At 37.3% G+C, this 20,367-nt stretch overlaps 1 protein-coding gene across 1 annotated transcript; it reads left to right on the plus strand.

Annotated features, from left to right (window-relative positions):
* The first annotated feature begins 7,632 nt into the window (after window positions 1-7,632).
* grapa (GRB2 related adaptor protein a) lies at window positions 7,633-20,018 on the plus strand. The gene is made up of 5 exons (XM_066675049.1): window positions 7,633-7,809; window positions 8,206-8,303; window positions 9,242-9,361; window positions 18,217-18,385; window positions 19,296-20,018. Exons 1-5 carry the CDS (start codon window positions 7,732-7,734, stop codon window positions 19,476-19,478), a joined length of 648 nt encoding a protein of 215 aa, XP_066531146.1. The 5' UTR covers window positions 7,633-7,731; the 3' UTR covers window positions 19,479-20,018.
* The last annotated feature ends 349 nt before the right edge of the window (window positions 20,019-20,367 follow it).

A 20,367-nucleotide genomic window follows, 5' to 3' on the forward strand; every position in this document is an offset into this window, starting at 1 on the left:
TAGAACGACTAAAATATAAGCTTTTCTTTTGTTTGTTTCATTAAAAAAAATCATTATACAAATGTCCATGTGTTTTATCTTCTTAATTAATGAGAGACAGGAACCTGGATTAAGGAGTTTCACACGTTTTTCGTTTCCCAATATTTTTTACAAAACTAAAATGCTAAAGTCAGTTTCCCTGTCCTAAATACCTCAAATTAAGACGAAAGTTTGGACAGTAGTCATAGCCAGAGTGACGTAAAAGTCACATGAAATCCAGTTTGGCAGTTCAGGTAGAGTTGCATTGCCACAGATCCGATATGGGTCGGATCTCAATACCACATATGAAAGTGGCCCAAATCTGATTTAAAAAGTCAGATTTAATACGATTTGTGCTGTTCACATAGCCTCAAAAACGACACATCTATGTCACATTTGATTAAACAGACTGGATTTGGCCCACTTCTACCTGCTGTGTGACTGTAGCCATATTTGTCTTACATTAATAATAGTTTGATAATTTTATAGAGATTTTTATGTATTACTTTGAAAAAAACATTCCGCTGTGATGTGTTGAGGGACATTGAAATGTATTTTCTCCAGGACACGGTGCTAACATTAGTTCTATCTGAAAGCTGAGCTGTATTTCCCAGTTTTTCAGCTCTGACCTGTTGGTCTCAGCACCGCCCCAAACAATCCCCTGTAGGAGGGACTGTTACTCCATTGGCAGCAGCACTGAATGATGGACAGGTAACTTTGACTGCTGATTGGCTGAATAAACGTGACGACTAATGAAAAGCGCATTCCCTTTAGGAGCTGTGGAGAATCTGCCCCTCACTCCAGCTGAGAGAGAGCTGCGTGTTGCTGTCTCAAATCATCGCCATGAAAGTGTGACCTCCAAAATTCTGAACAAAACGCGTCCCGTATCAATTCAAATATGAACATATCTTTTAGTGTACAAATACGAGACGGTTGGCAATACTAGGCAGGCACCTTTAATTTTTTATGTACATCCACCATCAATTTCCACTGTGGCCATTCACCATATTTACCAGTATTTAAATCCTGTGCATGCTCTCAAATATGATTTCCCCCTCAAGCACGAGCCTAACCTCTTTATTACTACAACCACTCAGCAATGCATTAACCTCCAAGTGTTTGCTGTCCAATGTATAAGCTAATAGCTTAAGCACCTGAATGTGTCTCTATGTATACATAATCTGTGACGAACTAACCTTTCAAGCTGATAAAATGTGCTTCAGCATGCCAGCCCCTGCACATAGGGATATAATTTTCACTTACCAACTCTCCCTCCATTGCTCACTACGTTTGCCAAGTGATCTTACACTACATCTACAGATATAGGGTAATCAATTACCAACTGTCCTCCATTGCCCACAATTTTTGGGAAGTGATTTCATGCTTCTCTAGATTCTCTCAACAAAGCCGTTGATCTTGTTTTGCCTGTGATGCTGCTGTTGCTCATCATGCATCCTCTTCCTGCTAGCGAATAAAACTAGTCATCATTCGCCTTCCCTCCCCTACTACACACTTTCCATAAATCACATGACCCAAGGCCTGCTCTTCCAAACTGCATATGGCCAATAACATCTCTTAGCTCTACTGAGCTCCTGGCTACCTACACTGCCACTCTCAGAATCCATTTCCTTCCTGCTTTTGTGTCTGGCACTGCTGCTTTTACCACTACATCCCTAGATCCTAACAAAATAATCTCATATCTCATCTTCACACATTTAAATTCCTCAACTAAACTTGTGAGTGGAAGCTCCTGTACCCCTCTCTTATACTATGCCATGCTGCTTAAATGCTGTGGCACCCACAGCCACTTCTTTATAGCCTCGTTTATAACCCATTCACTCCTCTTTACTTCTATAATTGGAAAATCTTAAATTGTTCACAGCCATCTAGGACAAACTGCAGAAACCACCATTTCAACTTCCCAGGAAAGCAGGATCTATTAATGCTATTAGTAGCCTTTTAACCTATTAATAGCATTTAACCCCAGTACTTGCCCCATACCTTTTAGTGCTGCCCTACCTAAAATCTTCAGTGGTCTCTCCAGTACCGTAGGGATCAATTTTCCATTAGCAATTGACAAACGCCTAGACTCGCCCGGTTTATTAGCCTAGTCCACCTAAGTTTATCATTTAACTTTATCATTTAATTTAACCCCAGCAACCACCGTGGGCAAGGCACAGTTAGGCACGTCATGTGGCCTATGTATGCCCTAACTGGGGGTAGCCGAAAACCATCATGCAACCTCTCCCCACCTATGCCTTATTTAGAGGCCCTAATTATTTCCTCTATTGGCATGTAAGACACATCATGTACTTCATGTTGTATTTTACAACATACCATATATGATACATTAATGAAAATGCATTTAAAATTTGAATGAATGTTTTATTCAGTTAATATTTTTTTATTTTAATCTGAAGTGTGCAAATACTGCAAAATAGAGGAAAAACAAAATCCACCTTTTATTATTTTGTGAAATGCAATAAAAGTTATAGAGGCATACCTGGCCATCTATTACATTGTAAGACAGGAGGAATATCTTAAGAATGTATAAGTAATAGGGGGATTTCTTGAAATATTTCTGAATAGGACTGTAACTAACTCATGCTCTCTCCTACATTTAACTAAATGCACCACAAAGATTACTAATCAGTGCTTCTCATCAGTGATACAGTCCTTTGTTAAGTATTGACGTAAATTAACACATGGTCGGCTCAGAAGCATAAGGATGACCTAAGAGCTTCCCTGCTTAAACAGGATGCAGTGTGTACTTCCCCCTGCATGCACTGACCACTCTGAATCACAGGGCCACAGACCACATAAAGCACATGCTTTTTTCCCCCTCACCAGCTGCCCTGAGGAAAACACAGCTCAGCTAAGATTCAGATGCTTGTTCTTTGCACAGAGTGTCCCTCACACTGCCCCTGCCTGTGTCTTCTCTTCAGTTCCCTTCCTTGCTTTGTTGTGGCTCTAATAGTTTGTTTTGGGAGAGGGATACGTGACCGAATTGTTGTTTACCACTTCTGATTTCAGTGGTAGTTTCCTAATCCCATAGTTGCTACTGGATATTTATGTGTTGCCACACACGTCCACAGCTTTCCTAGAATTTTTGGAAAGAAATTAGCACTTTGGAGAGATCATAGAGATGTTTGTAGTTGGTATTAAATGTGTGACATGAAATGATTAGAAAAGCTAGGCAATAACCTGTATGCTGTTTTTCCATCTAAAATACAACCAAATGATTCACTCAGACAACTGATAATGCCAGCGGTTATATTCTAAGCACCAACCGTCATCTCTCTTACAAAATCTACATGTTCAATTGAAAACCAAGAGAATTCAAACTAAAATGCTAATCCTCAACTCAAAGCACTGTAAATGGAGCATTCACGTTCAGACAGCTTGGAGTTCAGGTGTAGATTAGATCTGGCCTACAGATTAGCTAATTTTAAGCTTTCTGTTTTTAAACTAAAGTGCTTCAGAAAGATGGTAATGCAAACTTGAGCAAGCTGAAAAAAATCTCTTATCTGTTTGTAGCAGAGCAGTGAACATGTGCTCTCCAAAGCCTTCTTATTAAAGCACTGTTTAAACTGTTTTTCTGATCTAAACCTGGACTCCCCAGAATGTGACCCCTGGGGCAAAGGTGGCTTTAAATGTGTTTGATTTGACATTATTCTCACAGAATGAGCAATGAGGGTACAGTAGTTTCCATCATGCCCCACACCAGAAGGTAACAAGAGCGTATATTGTGGTTCGTTTTTGTTATTCTTTGCTTTAAGATGTAGGGTGTTTAGCTTATTGTGGTCAAGCTATGTTACGGTGCTATGTCACAGTCCACATACATTCCATTCAGAGTTACCCCAACCCCCCATGGTTTTGGTGTTTTGTTAAGCTCTGGGTGGAGCTTTTCTGTTTTCCAGTTAAATAAAGACCAGTAACACATATGTGTTATGATTCCTATTCTCTTTCCCCTAAAACCCCAAAGTATCTTCTCTTATAAAAGGTGTTAAATGGTAGTTTGCCCCCCTTGGTTGCAGTGACAGCTTCAAAAATAATACAATAGGTTTTAGGACATTTTATGAAGATTTGAAGGCATTGCCTCACAAAAAAGCTTTTGTTAGGTCTGGTACTGATGTATGAGCAGGAATACTGGATCAGAAACAGAACTCGTTAGAAAGGTCTTGTATGTATATACATCGATACATACAATGCATACATACATACAATGGTGTGAATCATATTTTTAAAACCATAATTTGAAACTAACCTGCACTAAATACTTGTGCAACTAAAGCTATAAGTATTAGTGCCATGTGAGGCAATGGACCCATATTGTGTTTTTTTTTTTCTATTCTTTATTTTACGTGGTGGGTTTATGCAGCAGCGCTGCGGTTTCCTTGCGTCTATACTCAGGAAGTTACGTTACTCATGTCAAACAATACTGAAGCATATATGATTGATCAAGCCAAGTACCACAACAGCATGCGGTTGGAAAAGTGAGCGGGCTGGACAGGAAAGCACAGAAATAGCAAACGTGATACTGCTGACATTAGTCTTCACACAACACTATGACCTCATGAAAAAGCAAAAAACATACTATAGATTTGGAGGTTGGGATCCATTCTGTAAACAAGATTATGCTTCTGGTTTTGTGAATTTGTTCAGTTGTAATTTGGACTCCAGTTCCAAAATCCTGAGCAGAAAAATAAACTGAGGAAGACTGTGCTAAAAGCTTTAAAGATCATCCACTGCACATTGACAACTACTGCTGCTATAAGAGACCCAAATTCAGCAGCACTCATCAAACACCCCCCACACCCACAGACCACCACTTCCTCAGTAGACATTTATTTTCTTTTTCTTATTTTTATCATTTTGATTTTGTTTTTATTTTATGTCCATTGGTTTCTGTGTGTTACTGCTATCAAGTAAATAAAGGCTCATGCTTAAATGTTTGAGGCATGGAGTAAGTAAAAAACATAGAATAGTGGTTGATATCAGTTTTGCAGAATGGAAACATGTCATATACATTTTTTCATTACATCTGTACACATAGTCACACATACTGTGGTTAAATTTGTTTGTTGGCCATGACACACCTGAGTTGACACACCTTTTCTAACGAAAAGCTTTTGCTCTGTGGCAAGGTGCATTATCATTTTTGGAAAATGATTTGATTTTCACTAAACCTGTTTTCTATCAATGCGTACACATGAAGTAATGGCCGCCATCTCCCATGGTTCTTTACCTGACAAATAACATAAATGAGTGAAAATAATATTTGTTTTTCTAAAGCCGTCATTTTTATGTGTCATTAGAACAACATCAACATCATCTAGATCTGTGATTCGTCAATGAATATCACTTTTACCCAGTCATGTTTCCACACACATCATGATTAATACACTCTTTTGGTGCTTTTCTATCAGTAAAACACCTTTCATTAAGCTTGCTGATGACTAGAAACTAAACAAGCTCTTCTGCAAACTCCCAGGAGAGACAGAGCCCTTCTCTAGTTGTAACCTGCATGACCATGCCATTTTAGAAACACGAGGTGAGAGAGAGTTATTTTACACTAAGACTACAAGTGACCATGGAGTTCTCAGAGTAAATGGTATGATCATGTAGAGGAAGAGTTCCTGGCATGTGCATCCAGTCTTGCTGGGATTCATCCATGGAGAGATTTGTCAATCAGGCATGTTGAAATTGGACTGGAAACAGGATGTAAATTAATAGTTGAGTTTCATCACAATAGCAGTGGTAGTACACACCATAAGAATATATTACATTGCCAAGAGAGCAAAGAGGAACAATCACCAATACTTGAGGGAGAAACTACAGAGAGCCCACATGGAATCTAATGATGTGAAACTTTGCATCTGAGTCATCTGCTGACTCACAGATCACTGTGATTTCAGTGAACACACGTTACAAGAAACAGTAGTTTTCTACGATACTTTGTGTTTTGATTCGTACAATTTCTTTTAGGTTCTCCAGTGAAGAAGAATCAGCCTCAGGTAGACGCTGTTGCTACTGAGTAAAACCTCCCTCAGTTTTCTCTATAGACTGTCAGAGTCAGTAATAGAGCAGCTCTGAATGTGATGTAGTTTTTTTGTAGGAATCACAGCTAGTGTTTTATGACCCAAAAAAAAAATAGTAATGAGAGATGGTGTACTGAAGAACTGCCTTTCTACCATGAATCAAATGCCATTTGTCTAAAACAAGAGATTCTCCAAGCAGCTGAGTCACACACTCTTTGGAGAGTAGTTTATCCCATGAGTTCTACTGGTTCTTTTATTCTCATATTCTCTCAGATGTGTTCCTCAGGGTCCTGTCCATCTTTATGAACTACAATCCACTTTTATGGACATGAATGCATGTTTATGTTACAACCCATGAAACACATTACCTGTTAAATGTTACCAAGTATTTGGGCCCAAAATGCCCTGAGAATGAAAGAAGATGAATGCACTTATTTTAAGGGATGTGTACAAACTTTTGGCCAGTTAGTGTATGTCCTTTAAAATTATGTGCTGTCCCTTGTGTCATTGTCATTCTGCTTAGCAAATTTGTATTGGGTTAACAGTAAATGGCAAATAATTTGTGGACATTTCTGAATAATAGACAACTAAATACAATCTATTAATATTATATAATATGAATTATTAATTATATATACATATATATATGATATTAATGTTTAAAATGGTTGTGTACATTTAAATAAATGGATGCATGAATTGTACTTTTAATTATTTAAATTTGTCATTTGAGCTTTTAATGGGTGGCATGGTGGCGCAGCAGATAGTGTTGCAGTCACAGCTCCAGTCCCGCTCTGTGTGACTGTCTGTGAGGAGTTTGATGTGTTCTCCTTGTGTCTGCGTGGGTTTCCTCCAGGTGATCCGGTTTCCTCCCAGGAGGTACGTAGGTAGGTGGACTGGCGACTCAAAATGTCCATAGATGTGAGTGTGTGAGTGAATGTGTGAGTGTGTGTGTTGCCCTGTGGACTGTATTCCTGCCTTGCACCAATGATTCAAGGTAGGCTCTGGACACATCGTGACCCAGAAGTGGATAAGTGGTTACAGATAATGAATAAATGAATTAATGAATTTAAGCGTTATACTTTGCTAATATATTGTTTTTAGTATAAAACACAGTCAGAGGTCAGCACTAGAGTGGAATATAAAAAATATATATTTGTGTTTTGACAGTTAAACATGGCTTTCTTTCACCACTCAGAATGATGGAAACTGTTTCATGTTTTTTTCTTCCTTCTTACCTGCTTTTTTCTAGTTTTCCTGCTTCGTACAATGCTACAATGCCGTATTTCCTTGTGTTAGAAAACGCAAAGACAGGAACTGACACCCCTTGCCTGCCTCCTACATACTCTCTCTCTCTCTCTCTCCCCTCCTCCTCTACAGCTCTTCATCTCATTCGCACTCACACTCACCCACTTAGTCTGTCACATGTGCTTGTGTTGTACCTGACTGCCAGTTTTGCTTTCTACCAACGGATAGTCTTTTTATCTTCTCAGTGCTGTGTTGGACACTCTGTCCTGCTCTGTTCCCTTTGTGCTGTGTTTTTTTTTTTTTTTTTGCTCTCAGTTCACTTCTCTGTTGCTCTGCCAGTGCTGTGGATCCTCTCCCCTGCTGCTCTACTATAGCTCAGTTCCAGTGGCTTCGGCTGTTCCAGCTGCTGTACAGGAGTTGCAGGATGGAGGCTGTGTCTCTTTATGATTTTCGTGCCACGGAGGGTGATGAACTTAGCTTTCACAAAGGCGAGGTCCTTAAGGTAAGAGAAACAGGGGGAAAACAGCATATTTCTCTACCACAGTATTTTTTTTACTTTACTTAATAAATATTAAGATAAACCTTTTAATTTATGTGGAAGTCTTTTAAATGTTACTAAGATGTTTTTGTGTGTCTCCCTTATATACTTGATTTTCTAACAAGCCGTACATTGAAAGTGCTACGAAAGGGAACTACAAGTTTTTTTTTTTTATGGCTTATGCCCATTTTGGCACCTTTGTTGAACCAGGAAATACACCATGTATCTCTGTATAGATTTCCATTCACATATTGCCTTTGGATTTTACAATTCAGCAAGGAAGAAATCTATGTGGACCCAGCTAATATTTGCCAATAGTTTAGCACAGCTTACTGGATATTTCTATTATTTTAACAACAGATTACCAATATGGAGGATGACCCAAACTGGTACACAGCCGAGTTAATGGGAAAGAGGGGCTATGTGCCTAAGAATTACATCAGTGTAAAACCACACACGTAAGTATCATTGCTTTTAACCTAGATATACGAAAATTTGAATGAAAATTATAATGATGTCCTTCAGGACACCCTTCATAACATCAAAATCTGGTGACACCTTGAATAAAGCTGTGTCTGGACTGGAGAACATACACCCATCTTTTGGGACTGCCCAAAATGATCAGAATATTGGCAACGTACAAAATGAAATAAATGCATTTAGAACCATAATTTTTATATTAGGGATAATACTGGAAGGTGTTGTAGATTACAATTAGCCACCATTACTGAGAGACATTCTTCGGCTTGATAAGAGGATGATCAATGTCCTTGTCTGATGCCGCAGCCTGCCATAATAACAGTGTATAAAAATAGTTAAAGATGTTTTTTACATGGAAGAAATAATTGCAAGGTTACAGTTAAAAAGAGATGCATTTTTGACAATATATCTCATTAACGGATATGGTCTAAGACATAGAGATGAAGGGTGGGTATATGTTTTCCTCTTTTAACTAAAAGAACTACATGTTTATTTAAATGTATTTCTGTTTGTTTTTGTTGTGGTTAGAGATAAATATCAGTTTTCATCTCTGGGGAATTGTGTATATACTTTGCAAAGGTGCCAAAAACAGAATGGAAAGTCCTATATTTTTGTTTGTTTGTTTCATGTTGTTCTCAATAATACTTGATGAAAAAATAATATCATTAATAATAATAAAACTTGAAAATGTCAGTGTCAATATATATCTGACATGCCTCTGGGATGGCAGCCAGGGTTGTAATTCAGTGTTGTAGTTGTGTTAGTACAGCACATACCTAACACAATGCTGAAAGTCATGTCACACCAAGCAGGATGTCACACATTTGGTCACACCAGTTTGTGTTTTATTAGTGAGAGTGGTGTTGAGACTATGACATTGTACTCATTAATTAATGTATGTGTTAACTGTTCACAGATGGTTTGCGGGACGGATCTCCAGGCAGGTGGCTGAGGGGCGACTCCGCCAACGTGAGTGTGGGGCATTTCTGGTACGGGAAAGTGAGAGTGCCCCTGGAGAGTTCTCCATATCTGTCAGGTAAAACTGCCATTTGGATTATCTTCTTATCCAGGTGATTGTCTTTATTATCTTTTCCATAACACGTGAACCCTCAGGTTGTTTGGGCCTTCTCATGACTCTGGGGTAGAACTTGAAATAGTTGTCCAAACTCATAAGCAGTTGACCATTCATGCTGTGGTTAATTTGGGTTCAAATGTCATTTCTCAAATATATCAACCTCAGGTCAGTGTCACATTTCTCTTTCCCATTCCCATACCCAACTGACATATTTTAGTCTTTCTTTGACATAATTGAATTCATCACTATGTTCTTTAATTAGTATATATTTCAATTCTAATCATTGGAGATGTGGAGTTGTATTTGGTTTCAGGCTGGTGCATGTCAAGCACAGGATGGGTTTAGACCATATTTTGTTGGTTTGGTGCTATGGATTGTTTTAGGTTTGGTCTAAACTTTTTAATCAAAACCTACCATGGATCATGAATATAGAACAAATGTAGATCAAATTTGCTTTTTTAATGCTTGTTGACTGGTTTAAAGTTTATAACACCTGCAAGGCAAATAGTCATGTGATTTTGTAATCATCTACAAAATGTCCTAGCCCCCGTAAAGAATGGACACCAGAAAGCTATTAGCTGGAGATTATGTCATCAAGTTCTCTGGCACAGGTAGAATATTATTATCTGCCATGGCCCATTAACTGATGGTGCTACTTAGCTGATTTGGATTTAGAAACCAGCAGCAACTACACGAGAGGTCCCAGAAATGAGGTGCGGTGCTCATGGAGCTAATCAGTGGTGTCTTGCTGGCCTCAGGTGTGCAGGAGCTGGTTTCTGTTAGAGTGAGATTAAGGGGCTTCTCAGTACACCAGAGGAAGTGAAATTGGCAGCTGGTGTGTAGTACCCAGGCTAATGTGGGATGCAGCCAGCAGCAGCCCTACTCTGCATTCCAGATGAAGAGTCCTGTTGGAGGCTTGAACACACCAATCATCTTACAGTTGGCATGGAGGCAATGTCTGTGTATATGAGCAAAACATTTCACCCCATTGTTGGCACTGGCTTGAAATCCAGATTGACCTCAGATGTGTGATCTGACAAAGGTCATCATATCTTATCTTGGTTAGTGGCAAACAAGTTGTGGGTTGTCCTTTGAAAAAAAATGTGTAGGCCTGCTACAAGTCCTACAACCTCATAGTATCAAGCTATCAGGCAAACAGCAGTTCAGCCATCATTCCTCCTAATTTTTCAGTTCTATGGTCAGGGGTCCTAAGAGAGCACAATTGACTTTGCTCTCTGGGTGTGTGGGCTTTGTCCACGGCATAGTGCCAGCCAAAATTAAAAACATAATCTATATAATCTTTGGTCAGTAAAAGGCATGACTAATAATTTACGCAGTATTTATAGCATATGCTTTATGACTTGATGCATTTGTTCATTTTAACATTTGTAACTAAACAGTACTTAAAGGACTAAATTCATAGTACCAAGGTGATAATGAGATCTTTATTTATTTTTGGATTTGTATCACTTTATCAGGAATAGGTTCTCATTTTTACTGCTCCCTCAGGTACATGTTTTGACCGCTGGTAAATCCAATTCGAACTCTGTTATGCTAATTAAAAAAAAACTGAAAGCATGTGGCAATGGCAGATAGCAACGGCCAATTGGACTGCTGAGAAAAGTCAGGCAGAGTTTGGCAGAGTGTGTTTATAATTATTCTGTCCCCAACTGATTCAGGAGGCAGGTGAACAATACGGGTGGGACCAGGGCTTCCCATATCTACTGCTCTTACCTGGCAAGGATTTATATTGGCTTCTAGTTTATTATGTGATCCTGCTGGAACAAGTAAATGGATTTTAAGGGAACTTACAAAAAGCCAGAATTACACTGACAACACATGGATTATTAAGGGGATTGGGGTGAAATGTATGCCTTTTGGGGGCAGCCATGGCCTGGTGGTTAGGGAACTGGGCTTGTAACTGGAAGGTTGCCGGTTCAGCAAGGCACCTAACCCTCAACTGCTCCCCAGGTGCCGTGGCTAGGGCTGCTCACCACTCCCGGCATGTGTGCTCACTGCCCCCTAATGTGTGTTCACTAGAGTGTGTGTAAGTGCATGTTTCACTGCACAGATTGGGTTAAATGCAGAGAACAAATTTCAGAGAACAATTGTGCAAGCACAGGGGCCAATAAAGTGATTCTAATTCTCATTAATTCACACATAAATTTAAAAATAAACTTCACAGCAAAATGAACACAGCAAAAGGTATACCCATTCATAAATGATGAGACAGACACCAATTCCCCAATTACAGAGTAGTTTCACTGATCTCCCAGTTCTGAAAAGTTTTGTTTGTTCACAGGCTTGAACAGTTCCTAGAAAAAAAAAAATCAATATATTAAGTGATCATCAGTTAGGACTTAGGTCCATCCCAAAGATTACAACCGGACAGATAACAAGGAATAAACTGTGGGGGTGTCTAAAGATTTAAAAAACATTTGACACAATTGATCTGGGTAGAAATAAATATTGCCTAATCTCATTTAAAAGTTATCTGTGGGGTTAAAAATGTTCAGTACTAGGACCTAAATTGCTTACACTGTATATAAATTATACATGAATTCAAATAGTTAAAAATATGTATTATTTGCAGATGGTACTACTTTACACTTTTCTAGGAATGGCTTCTGACTACAGTGTGAAGTGAAATAAAATGTTGTAAATAAATGTTTGATATAAACACATTTTCACTAAATAAGTAAAGCATTTAATAATTTTAGTAATCAACAAATTAAAAATCAACTTACAATTATGATCAGTGATATAGGATAATGATATAAACAATTAATTTGTAGATAATTGATCATAAATGAAGCGGGGAAACAACATAGTAATAACATTAAATTAAAACAAAAATATTTAGAAACATAGGAATACAATATATATATTCAGAAACTTTGAATTTAGGTAGAGTCAGTGTGATCTAAGCGCAATAGGGAACAAAAAAAAAAAATATATATATAAATATATATATATATATATATATATATATATATATATATATATATATATATATATATATATATATATAGGGCAATGGGATGAATTTGTGGTATAGCCATGACAAGTAATTCAGAATGTGTAGTTCATTTAGTAAATAAAAATGTATAAAAAATAAGGTGGTAAACATAAAACTGAGGAATGATCATTATTGTGTAAATGTTTAAAATGTTATCTTACATCTGTTCGTATTGTCTGTGTAGTCTAAACCCGGAATTCATATCACTGTCTGTTAATTTAAATTAGATATGTCAGTTTCAGCAGTATTTGTGTTTTTGTTAATATATGGTTAGATTATGCAATATGTGCATATTTTATATGATGTTGTGTATAATATTTCAGGTCTTTTTAACAAACAGCTTTTTAGTTCAGAGTCTTACCAGTCTGCAAGGGTACATGATGTGAAAATTCAGCTTTTACATTCACTGAAGGCAGTGATTGTATACAAAACCGTAACAACATAAACAACCATATGTATACATTGATGTCTTTGCATGTTTAAATGATTATACTATGATGGGAAAGCGGCTGTATATGGTTTTCTATGATTCTATGTAGCACCAGAAATGGTCCCTCTATTACTGTAATGTATAGGAGTAGTACCTCCAGATTAAAAAATTAATGGTCTAATGCACTGAAATATTATTAATATGCTTCATTTAAAAACATAGCAGGTTATAACGCGACAGTGTTATTTCTGTGAATATCTAACAAACCTTTTAAATTCACCTTCAGAATGTATTCTCCCATTATAAATATTAGATTATGGTAAGAATACACAGAATTTTGTTCATTTTTGCTCTCCCTGCATTTACATGAGTCTGAGAAAGTCCAGCATATATATGTTTTAAGCTGCATGGCAGCCTACATCTATGCATATTTTAAGGTTTCTGAATGCTGAATGAGATGACGCTGAAGATGGCCAGTGGGGAACTGAGCCAGCACTTTGCATGTCTTAATACATGGTGGCATACAACTCGAAATGGCCCACATGACTGAATGGAGATGCAGCATGTGCTGATGCGACAATTGTGAAATGTGAGTGAACCGTATCAGAACAGTGAAAAGTGAAAATGTTGTAATCACAATTTAACAGTTACACAATTTAACTTACTACTGAAAAATGACTCAGTACTACCAGAAATTGTTCAGTATCTGTAAAGATATGAGGGCTATAAGAAACAGCCAACTATGAGCCCTTGCATTGTACATTGTAAGTCGCTATACCATTAGCTAAAACTGAGAAAAACCCTGGTAGAACCTGGTGAGAGAAAAATACTGTTGTATAGCACCATTGAATTCTTCATTGCAGAATCTTTGTACCGGACATTACCCAGACTTTATCCTCTCAGTGCCCAGGGTACAGAGTCCAGGTAATGTCTGAGTGAGCCCATGTATGAGAAGAGCTGGCAATGTTCAGTAAAATTCAGAGAATTCATTTTGCATGTTCTACAAAGGCTCTGCCTCATGCCTGAAACATGTGGAACATTTCCAGCTGTGAGATCATCAACTGCATACAATGCTACATATGTATACAAGGGCAACTCTGGAAAATGTCCAGACCTAATACTCAGGAGTGTTTCTGGAGTTCATTTGTGAAAAATGGCTTACGTATGGCCAGATGGGTAGAAAGAGGAAAATACCACTAACTGAAGACCACTTGCTAATTTTTTATAGTGTTTTGTGGCATTGCATCTTGGTATTCACCTCTATCTTTTGATTTTTATATCTTTGCTTAATGTGTTATTACACATGTTGAATCTGGGCTGAGCTGCTAGCAAGCAATGGGGAGTGAAAGACCCCTGCTGTGAAAGCCATTCTCACACCATATGTCAATGATATGGCACATTTCGATTAAAATATATTCTATCAATGTTATTTAAGAAAAAACATTGCAGCAGAGGTACCTCCTCCAAAACAGCCAGTTATAGCTTCTGTGAAAAAAGTTGAATAGCTTTTTACACTAAATCAGAACCTACCTGACTTCAATATGTTTCTCATTGATAAATGCAACACAATCCCCACAGAAATTTTTCAACATCAAGCATAAAGCCTTTCCAGACAGAGTCTGTTACTGCAGCAAAAGAGGAACAAACTATTTATAAATATGCTTCATTTCAGAGCACTGTCCATACAGTTTTGTCTTTAAGCATAAGCTTTTTTTCCTTGCAGAGTGATATTTTATTGCACTGTGAATAGCAAAGTGGCCTTTTCGACCTAAGGGATCTCCCCCAAAAGAGACAGAAATTTTTTTATGGCTTTCTTGAAAAAAATGTTAATTATACACTTTAAGTAGTACTCATTGTGCAAGCATAAGTTGAGACATACCCAAAGCAAGTAGAGGTTTTGTTCACTGATAGTATATTTAAGTTTTGTGTAGATTTCTCAAGTTTTGCTGCTGAATACAAGGTGCCTTTGAGCTGTAAATCTCAAAATAACTCAAATGTCAATCAGTATGTGCCGCAGTCAAGTGTAAGCCTACACTTTTGTTCTTTTTGATTGTAAGGCAGGAGGTGGGCGATTGTGTATGTTGCAAGTTTTTCCAATTTCCCTCAAACAAACCACTGAGCTGTGAGGTCAGACACTAAATGTGGGTACTACATAATTCTTGCTCTGTTCAGAAAGAACTACATGTGAAAAGCTTTATCAAAACAGTAACTTCTTTAGCAGCCACTAGACTGTAGGTAACAACCCGATGATCAAGAATATAAATTACTTAAAAAGCTGAATCACACAGGACCTCACCATATGATGGTCATTTTTCTTGACCTACATTGTGCAATACAGGAAATCTCTTTTCATTCTTCAGGGTGCTGTGCTTCAGGGCTGTTTATGGGAACTAGTTCTTCCTTCACACAGCTGATTTAAAGACCTTCTTCAGCTCCAGAAAGCTGTTAAACATGTCGTATATACATATAAGCATCTCATCTGAGACCTGTCTTTTTCACATTGATGTAAGGATATAATTTTATAATTTATTATTATAAGTTTTAGCTTATGGAATGATCTTAATGTTCTGCTCTTTTAAGAAATAATGCTTATTTGTGATTGCAGTGCACTTTCAGTCACAAGAAGAGTTATACAATATATGCCCCAAGGGATTTAAGCAACTTTAAGGTGGCCCATTTGTTGACACAGGGGTTGTGTTGTCTAGACACAACTTTTATAATTTCCATAGAAAATCATTAAAATAAATTGGAAGCCGTGGAGCAGCTTTACATGAGTTTATGTCACCATGCTCAACACAAAACCTACATATTAATCTGGGGAGCAGGTCAGCACATGAATATTTGACCTTACAAATATTCTTGAGGTTAAATGCCATGAAATTCTCACAGAAATTTTCCAACATCTTGTTTAAACTTTCCCAGACTGTTAGTTCAGAAGGTGGGGACAAACACCCTATAAATACACTTAATTTTAGAAGAAATGTAGGGTGAACATTGCCCACAAAGCTTTAGCAATGTACTGTGTTATATATCCGGCCTTTAAACATAAGCCTTTGGTTGCAGTTTACTGCATTGTGTAGATCAGGAAAGTGGCCTATGTGGCTTAAGGCCATGCAACAGCATGCAGAGGAAGCAGATAAAGATTAATGTTATTGTTCCATAGCAGCTCCTTCATCATTATCCACAACAAAGAAGAAAGGCTTTATACAAGTTATACTCATTGGAATATTGGCTGTTCTGTTAATTCTATGACATTCAAACAATTACAAACACTTCTGTAGTTTGAGCTGGTGGAAATTTCTCATATTTTCCTACACACTTATACATTTATATATATATATATATATATATATATATATATATATGATGCAGCAGTTCTACAGCTTGATAAAATAATTGTTGTATATGGTTGTATTTGGTACCATTTTAAAAATGGTTCTACAAAGAATGAAAAAAAATGTGTGCTATATAGAACCCATTTCTAAAAGGTACAATAAAGGTCTCCTTAATAGAGAACTCTCAAAGATCCCCTTTTTAAAGTGTAGAGAATGTTCCTGTAATTCTGTATATACTCTGTGGTCAAGCTATATTTGGTGCCTCTCAGCAGTCACATATAGGCAAGATTCTCATGCTTGGGTGTGAAAATACTGTTGATTATTTCTCCCATTGTTATGTGATAATACTTCTCAGTCTGCATGTTTCTCCATGGTAATCTTTAGTTATCTGCTTTCAGTAGCAGTAACAAAGTATTGTTAATCTGCAAACTAATCTGTCCATCCTCCCACTTGCACTGCTCATTTTCATGCTGGCTTACCAGTGTGAAATGTAAAATGTTGTGCCATTTTGTTCAATCAAACAGAGAGTTCTCTCAGAAAACCTGTCAAAACATGCACCTGATTTCCAAAAACATGTAGACAGCTACTAATCCAGTGTGGTTTTTTTTTTCCAAAATTGAGAGTATTAACAGGTGGAGTGTCGCTTTTTGCTGCGATAACAGCTTTTATTTTCTGGCAAGGCTTCAGACTACATGTTAGAACATTGCTGTATTGATTTGATCATATTTAACTATGAGATCAGGGGATTTTGAATGATTGTGGATCACAAATTAGACTCAACTGAAACTCAGCCCAAAGGTACTGAATTGTGCTTCAACTATCCAGAGGGCACAGCCCAGTGCTGGAGGCTTTATACTCCAATGACTGATGCTTGGCATTAAGCATGGTAACTTTATATTGATAATGAGTAGCTGAATTAACTAAAGGGTGTCTGAAAAGTTTTGGAAACTTCTGTAATTTTTCTGAGCCCAGTGATCCTTTTGTAACAGAAGTACTGTACTAATCAATTTAATGGTAATTTGGAAACAAACCAAATGAGTGAACATTGGGAAACCATTTAGAAATGGGTTAGAACAGTACACAGTTCCTTTATACGCAAGTTCAAAACAGCCTAATGGAACATGTTAGTAACTAAGAATATTTTATTGCTATTGTTGTATTTGGAGCAGATTAATGTTGATTTTAAAGCTGTCAGTATTTTATTTTTTTTTATTTTAACACTAGAAATATATATTGTTCCTTTTTTAAACAGGTAGTGTGCTGGAACTGACAAAAAGTCCCTTTGTCCACGCAGGCAGACAGGGCAATGTCTTTTTGCCATGCTAGCATAAAAAAGGGGAAGTGATTCATGCTCATACTTTGGCCAAAAACAATCTGAATTATGAATTTCTTAGTTCTCAGTTAAAGTTCTATGTCTGTCTTGTTTCTATTTATTCTCATTTTCTATTAAAAAAGGTCATTGCTTTGCACGTAAAAAAATTCTCTGTGGGTTCTACAAAGTAGTTTTGTAGAAACTGTAAGGAAGTGTGGTACTAATTTATGTTTTTGGCTAATTTATTCCGCAGTTATTAGTCGTCAGCTATTCAGCCTGTTAGTTAGTGTCCACCATTTGCACACTGTTCACCACCCCTAGGAGGATGCTAGCAATCATTTGCTTCTTCCATAAAACTTGAAGACAAACACAGCTTCTTTTGAACAGTCTAATGCACGGGAGGTGAACACAAACTGCCCAGATCTGTCAAATCAGCTGACAGACACTCCTGCTGGAGAGAGATGAGGGAAAGCTGGGCCTTCATATCCACAGAGAGAGAGTGAGGCCTCTCCAGACTCTGGCATCTCTGGGGATTGAACCTGCAGTCCTCCAAGTGAAGGGGTTAAAGCTTAAGTTTGTTGTTAATAGTTATTTTAGTGTTCATGGCATAAGCCTAAAATGCATTGTAGGAATTTATCATAATCATTGTTCTAGAGATTATAAACAGATACAGACAGTATACCTGAGTAATGTAAGTCTTGATTTCTTTCCATTGAACAGCTATGGAGACCATGTGCAACATTTCAAGGTCCTGAAAGAAAGGGAGGGACACTACTATGTCTGGGACGAGATCTTTGCTTCACTCAACCAGCTGGTGGACTTCTACAAGAGCAACAGTATTGCTAAGGAACGTACTGTCTTCCTCAGAGAGTCAGAAAACTCACAAAGGGTAAGTGGCGTGTTTAATATGAATGTTTTAACAATTAAATATTTACAATGTGCATAAAAAATTCTAAAAGAGCAAATGGCTACATTCACCCTTATTCTCTTTCAGATCTTGACCAGCCTGAAAAAGAATCAAAATAGTTATATCAAATAAAAAATGCAAAAACATTTCACAGCTACTTTTAAACTAGGTGTATCAGATGCCTCAGAGAGTTTATTACCACTTTTCAAGTAAGAGGCATTCTGGTTATTGATTCCATTATAACTTAATTCCCAGCAGCTTCCTTCCTTTTTGTAAAGCTTTCTACTAATTAGATTTTTCAGATTAAGTAACAGTGCAATAGAATTGTATCTTTGTGTGCATGTACCTACGTGACTTTGTTTGGTGAATAAGAACAGTAATTCCTTATTTTGAATGGCAGTGTATGTGAGCAGAAATACAACAAAACACACAAAAAAAAAACAAGTAATATATTTCAGCAAAGTGTTGTACTTTAGCTTAAATAAAGCAGGACAAAATTTAGCAAATATAATAAAAATACAAGAGAATTTCAAAACATCAGAAGTGTGAGCTGGGAAATTAATATTAAAATGTATAAAGTGCATCATTCGTTGTCCTTAAAAATGTTTCAAAAGTGGTGATTTTATACAAGAAGTCAAAAACCTCTGTTAATGTAAAGACATTTTATTGCAAATTTGGAATTCGGATTAAATGGTTTTGTGTTGTAGAATGTACAATGTGATGCAGGGGATTTTGTTTACACAGTAATGATACAGTACTGAACTTGTGTAAGTTGAGTGTGTGAGAATATGGGTGAGTTTGTAAGTTCTTCAGAATGAGTGTTGATTTGCCCTTTATTCAGTGTTGAGTCGGAGGAGCCACAAACATAACTGGTGTATTTTACTGTTTGCAGCAGAGGCCTCATCTCGCCCATGCCCTGTATGACTTCAACCCCCAGCACAACTCTCAACTGCACTTCCTGCGCGGTGATGTCATTGACCTGCTGGACTGCTCTGACTCTCAATGCTGGAAGGGTCGCTGCCACGGCCAAGTGGGCTTCTTTCCCAGAGAGTATGTCCAGCCCATTAACCACTGACATTTCAACATAACGCCCACAAGAAGCCAAGAAACCTTCACTACTTTCACACATGGACCATCACAGACCAGCACTGATGTAGTGTCTGAGCTGAGGGGAAAAATAAAGGCCCAGACTGGTGACTTCACAACAAGGAAATAAAATGAACATTTTCACTTTCATTTAGACACCAGTGTGTAAAAACAGTGATGCTGACACTACCATTAAGGCTGCTGTTGGGCTAACAGACTTTCCCCATAGAGGACAAGAACAAACACCACTAATCTACAAAGAAATATATTAAAATGTAAAAAAAAATTAATAAATAAATAAAAATCTAATTAAAAATCCATAGTGTAAATAGTCCTGAAATGCAATATTTTGTGTAAACTTGAAACAACTTGTGCAAAGACCTGATGCATTTTATCCTCTCCATGTTGCCTATTGTCTATTTGTGTTGTGGTAATTTTAGCTTATGTACATTTCATTTGTTGCATTTGTTATATATATATATATATATATATATATCTTTTCATATATACTTAGTATATGAGAATATTGTAGCTAGGCAAAATAAAAGTGTATTATAAATGAGAGCCACTTGATGCTTTATTTATTAAAATTTATATTTACAAAACCACAAGATAGACACATTTAGCAAAAGATTTTAACATTAGATCAAATAAAGTATCTATTACTGATAACAATGACAGACAATTGGTAACAGCAGGTGCTATGTAGGAACATTCATTCATTCATTCATTATCTGTAACCGCTTATCCAGTTCAGGGTGGCGGTGGGTCCAGAGCATACCTGGAATCATTGGGAACAAGGCGGGAACCCTGGAGGGGGCACCGGTCCTTCACAGGGCAACACAGACACACACACATTCACTCACACCTACGGACAC

Source organism: Hoplias malabaricus, chromosome 6, assembly GCF_029633855.1.
Source record: "Hoplias malabaricus isolate fHopMal1 chromosome 6, fHopMal1.hap1, whole genome shotgun sequence".
In the NCBI taxonomy this organism is placed as follows: domain Eukaryota; kingdom Metazoa; phylum Chordata; class Actinopteri; order Characiformes; family Erythrinidae; genus Hoplias; species Hoplias malabaricus.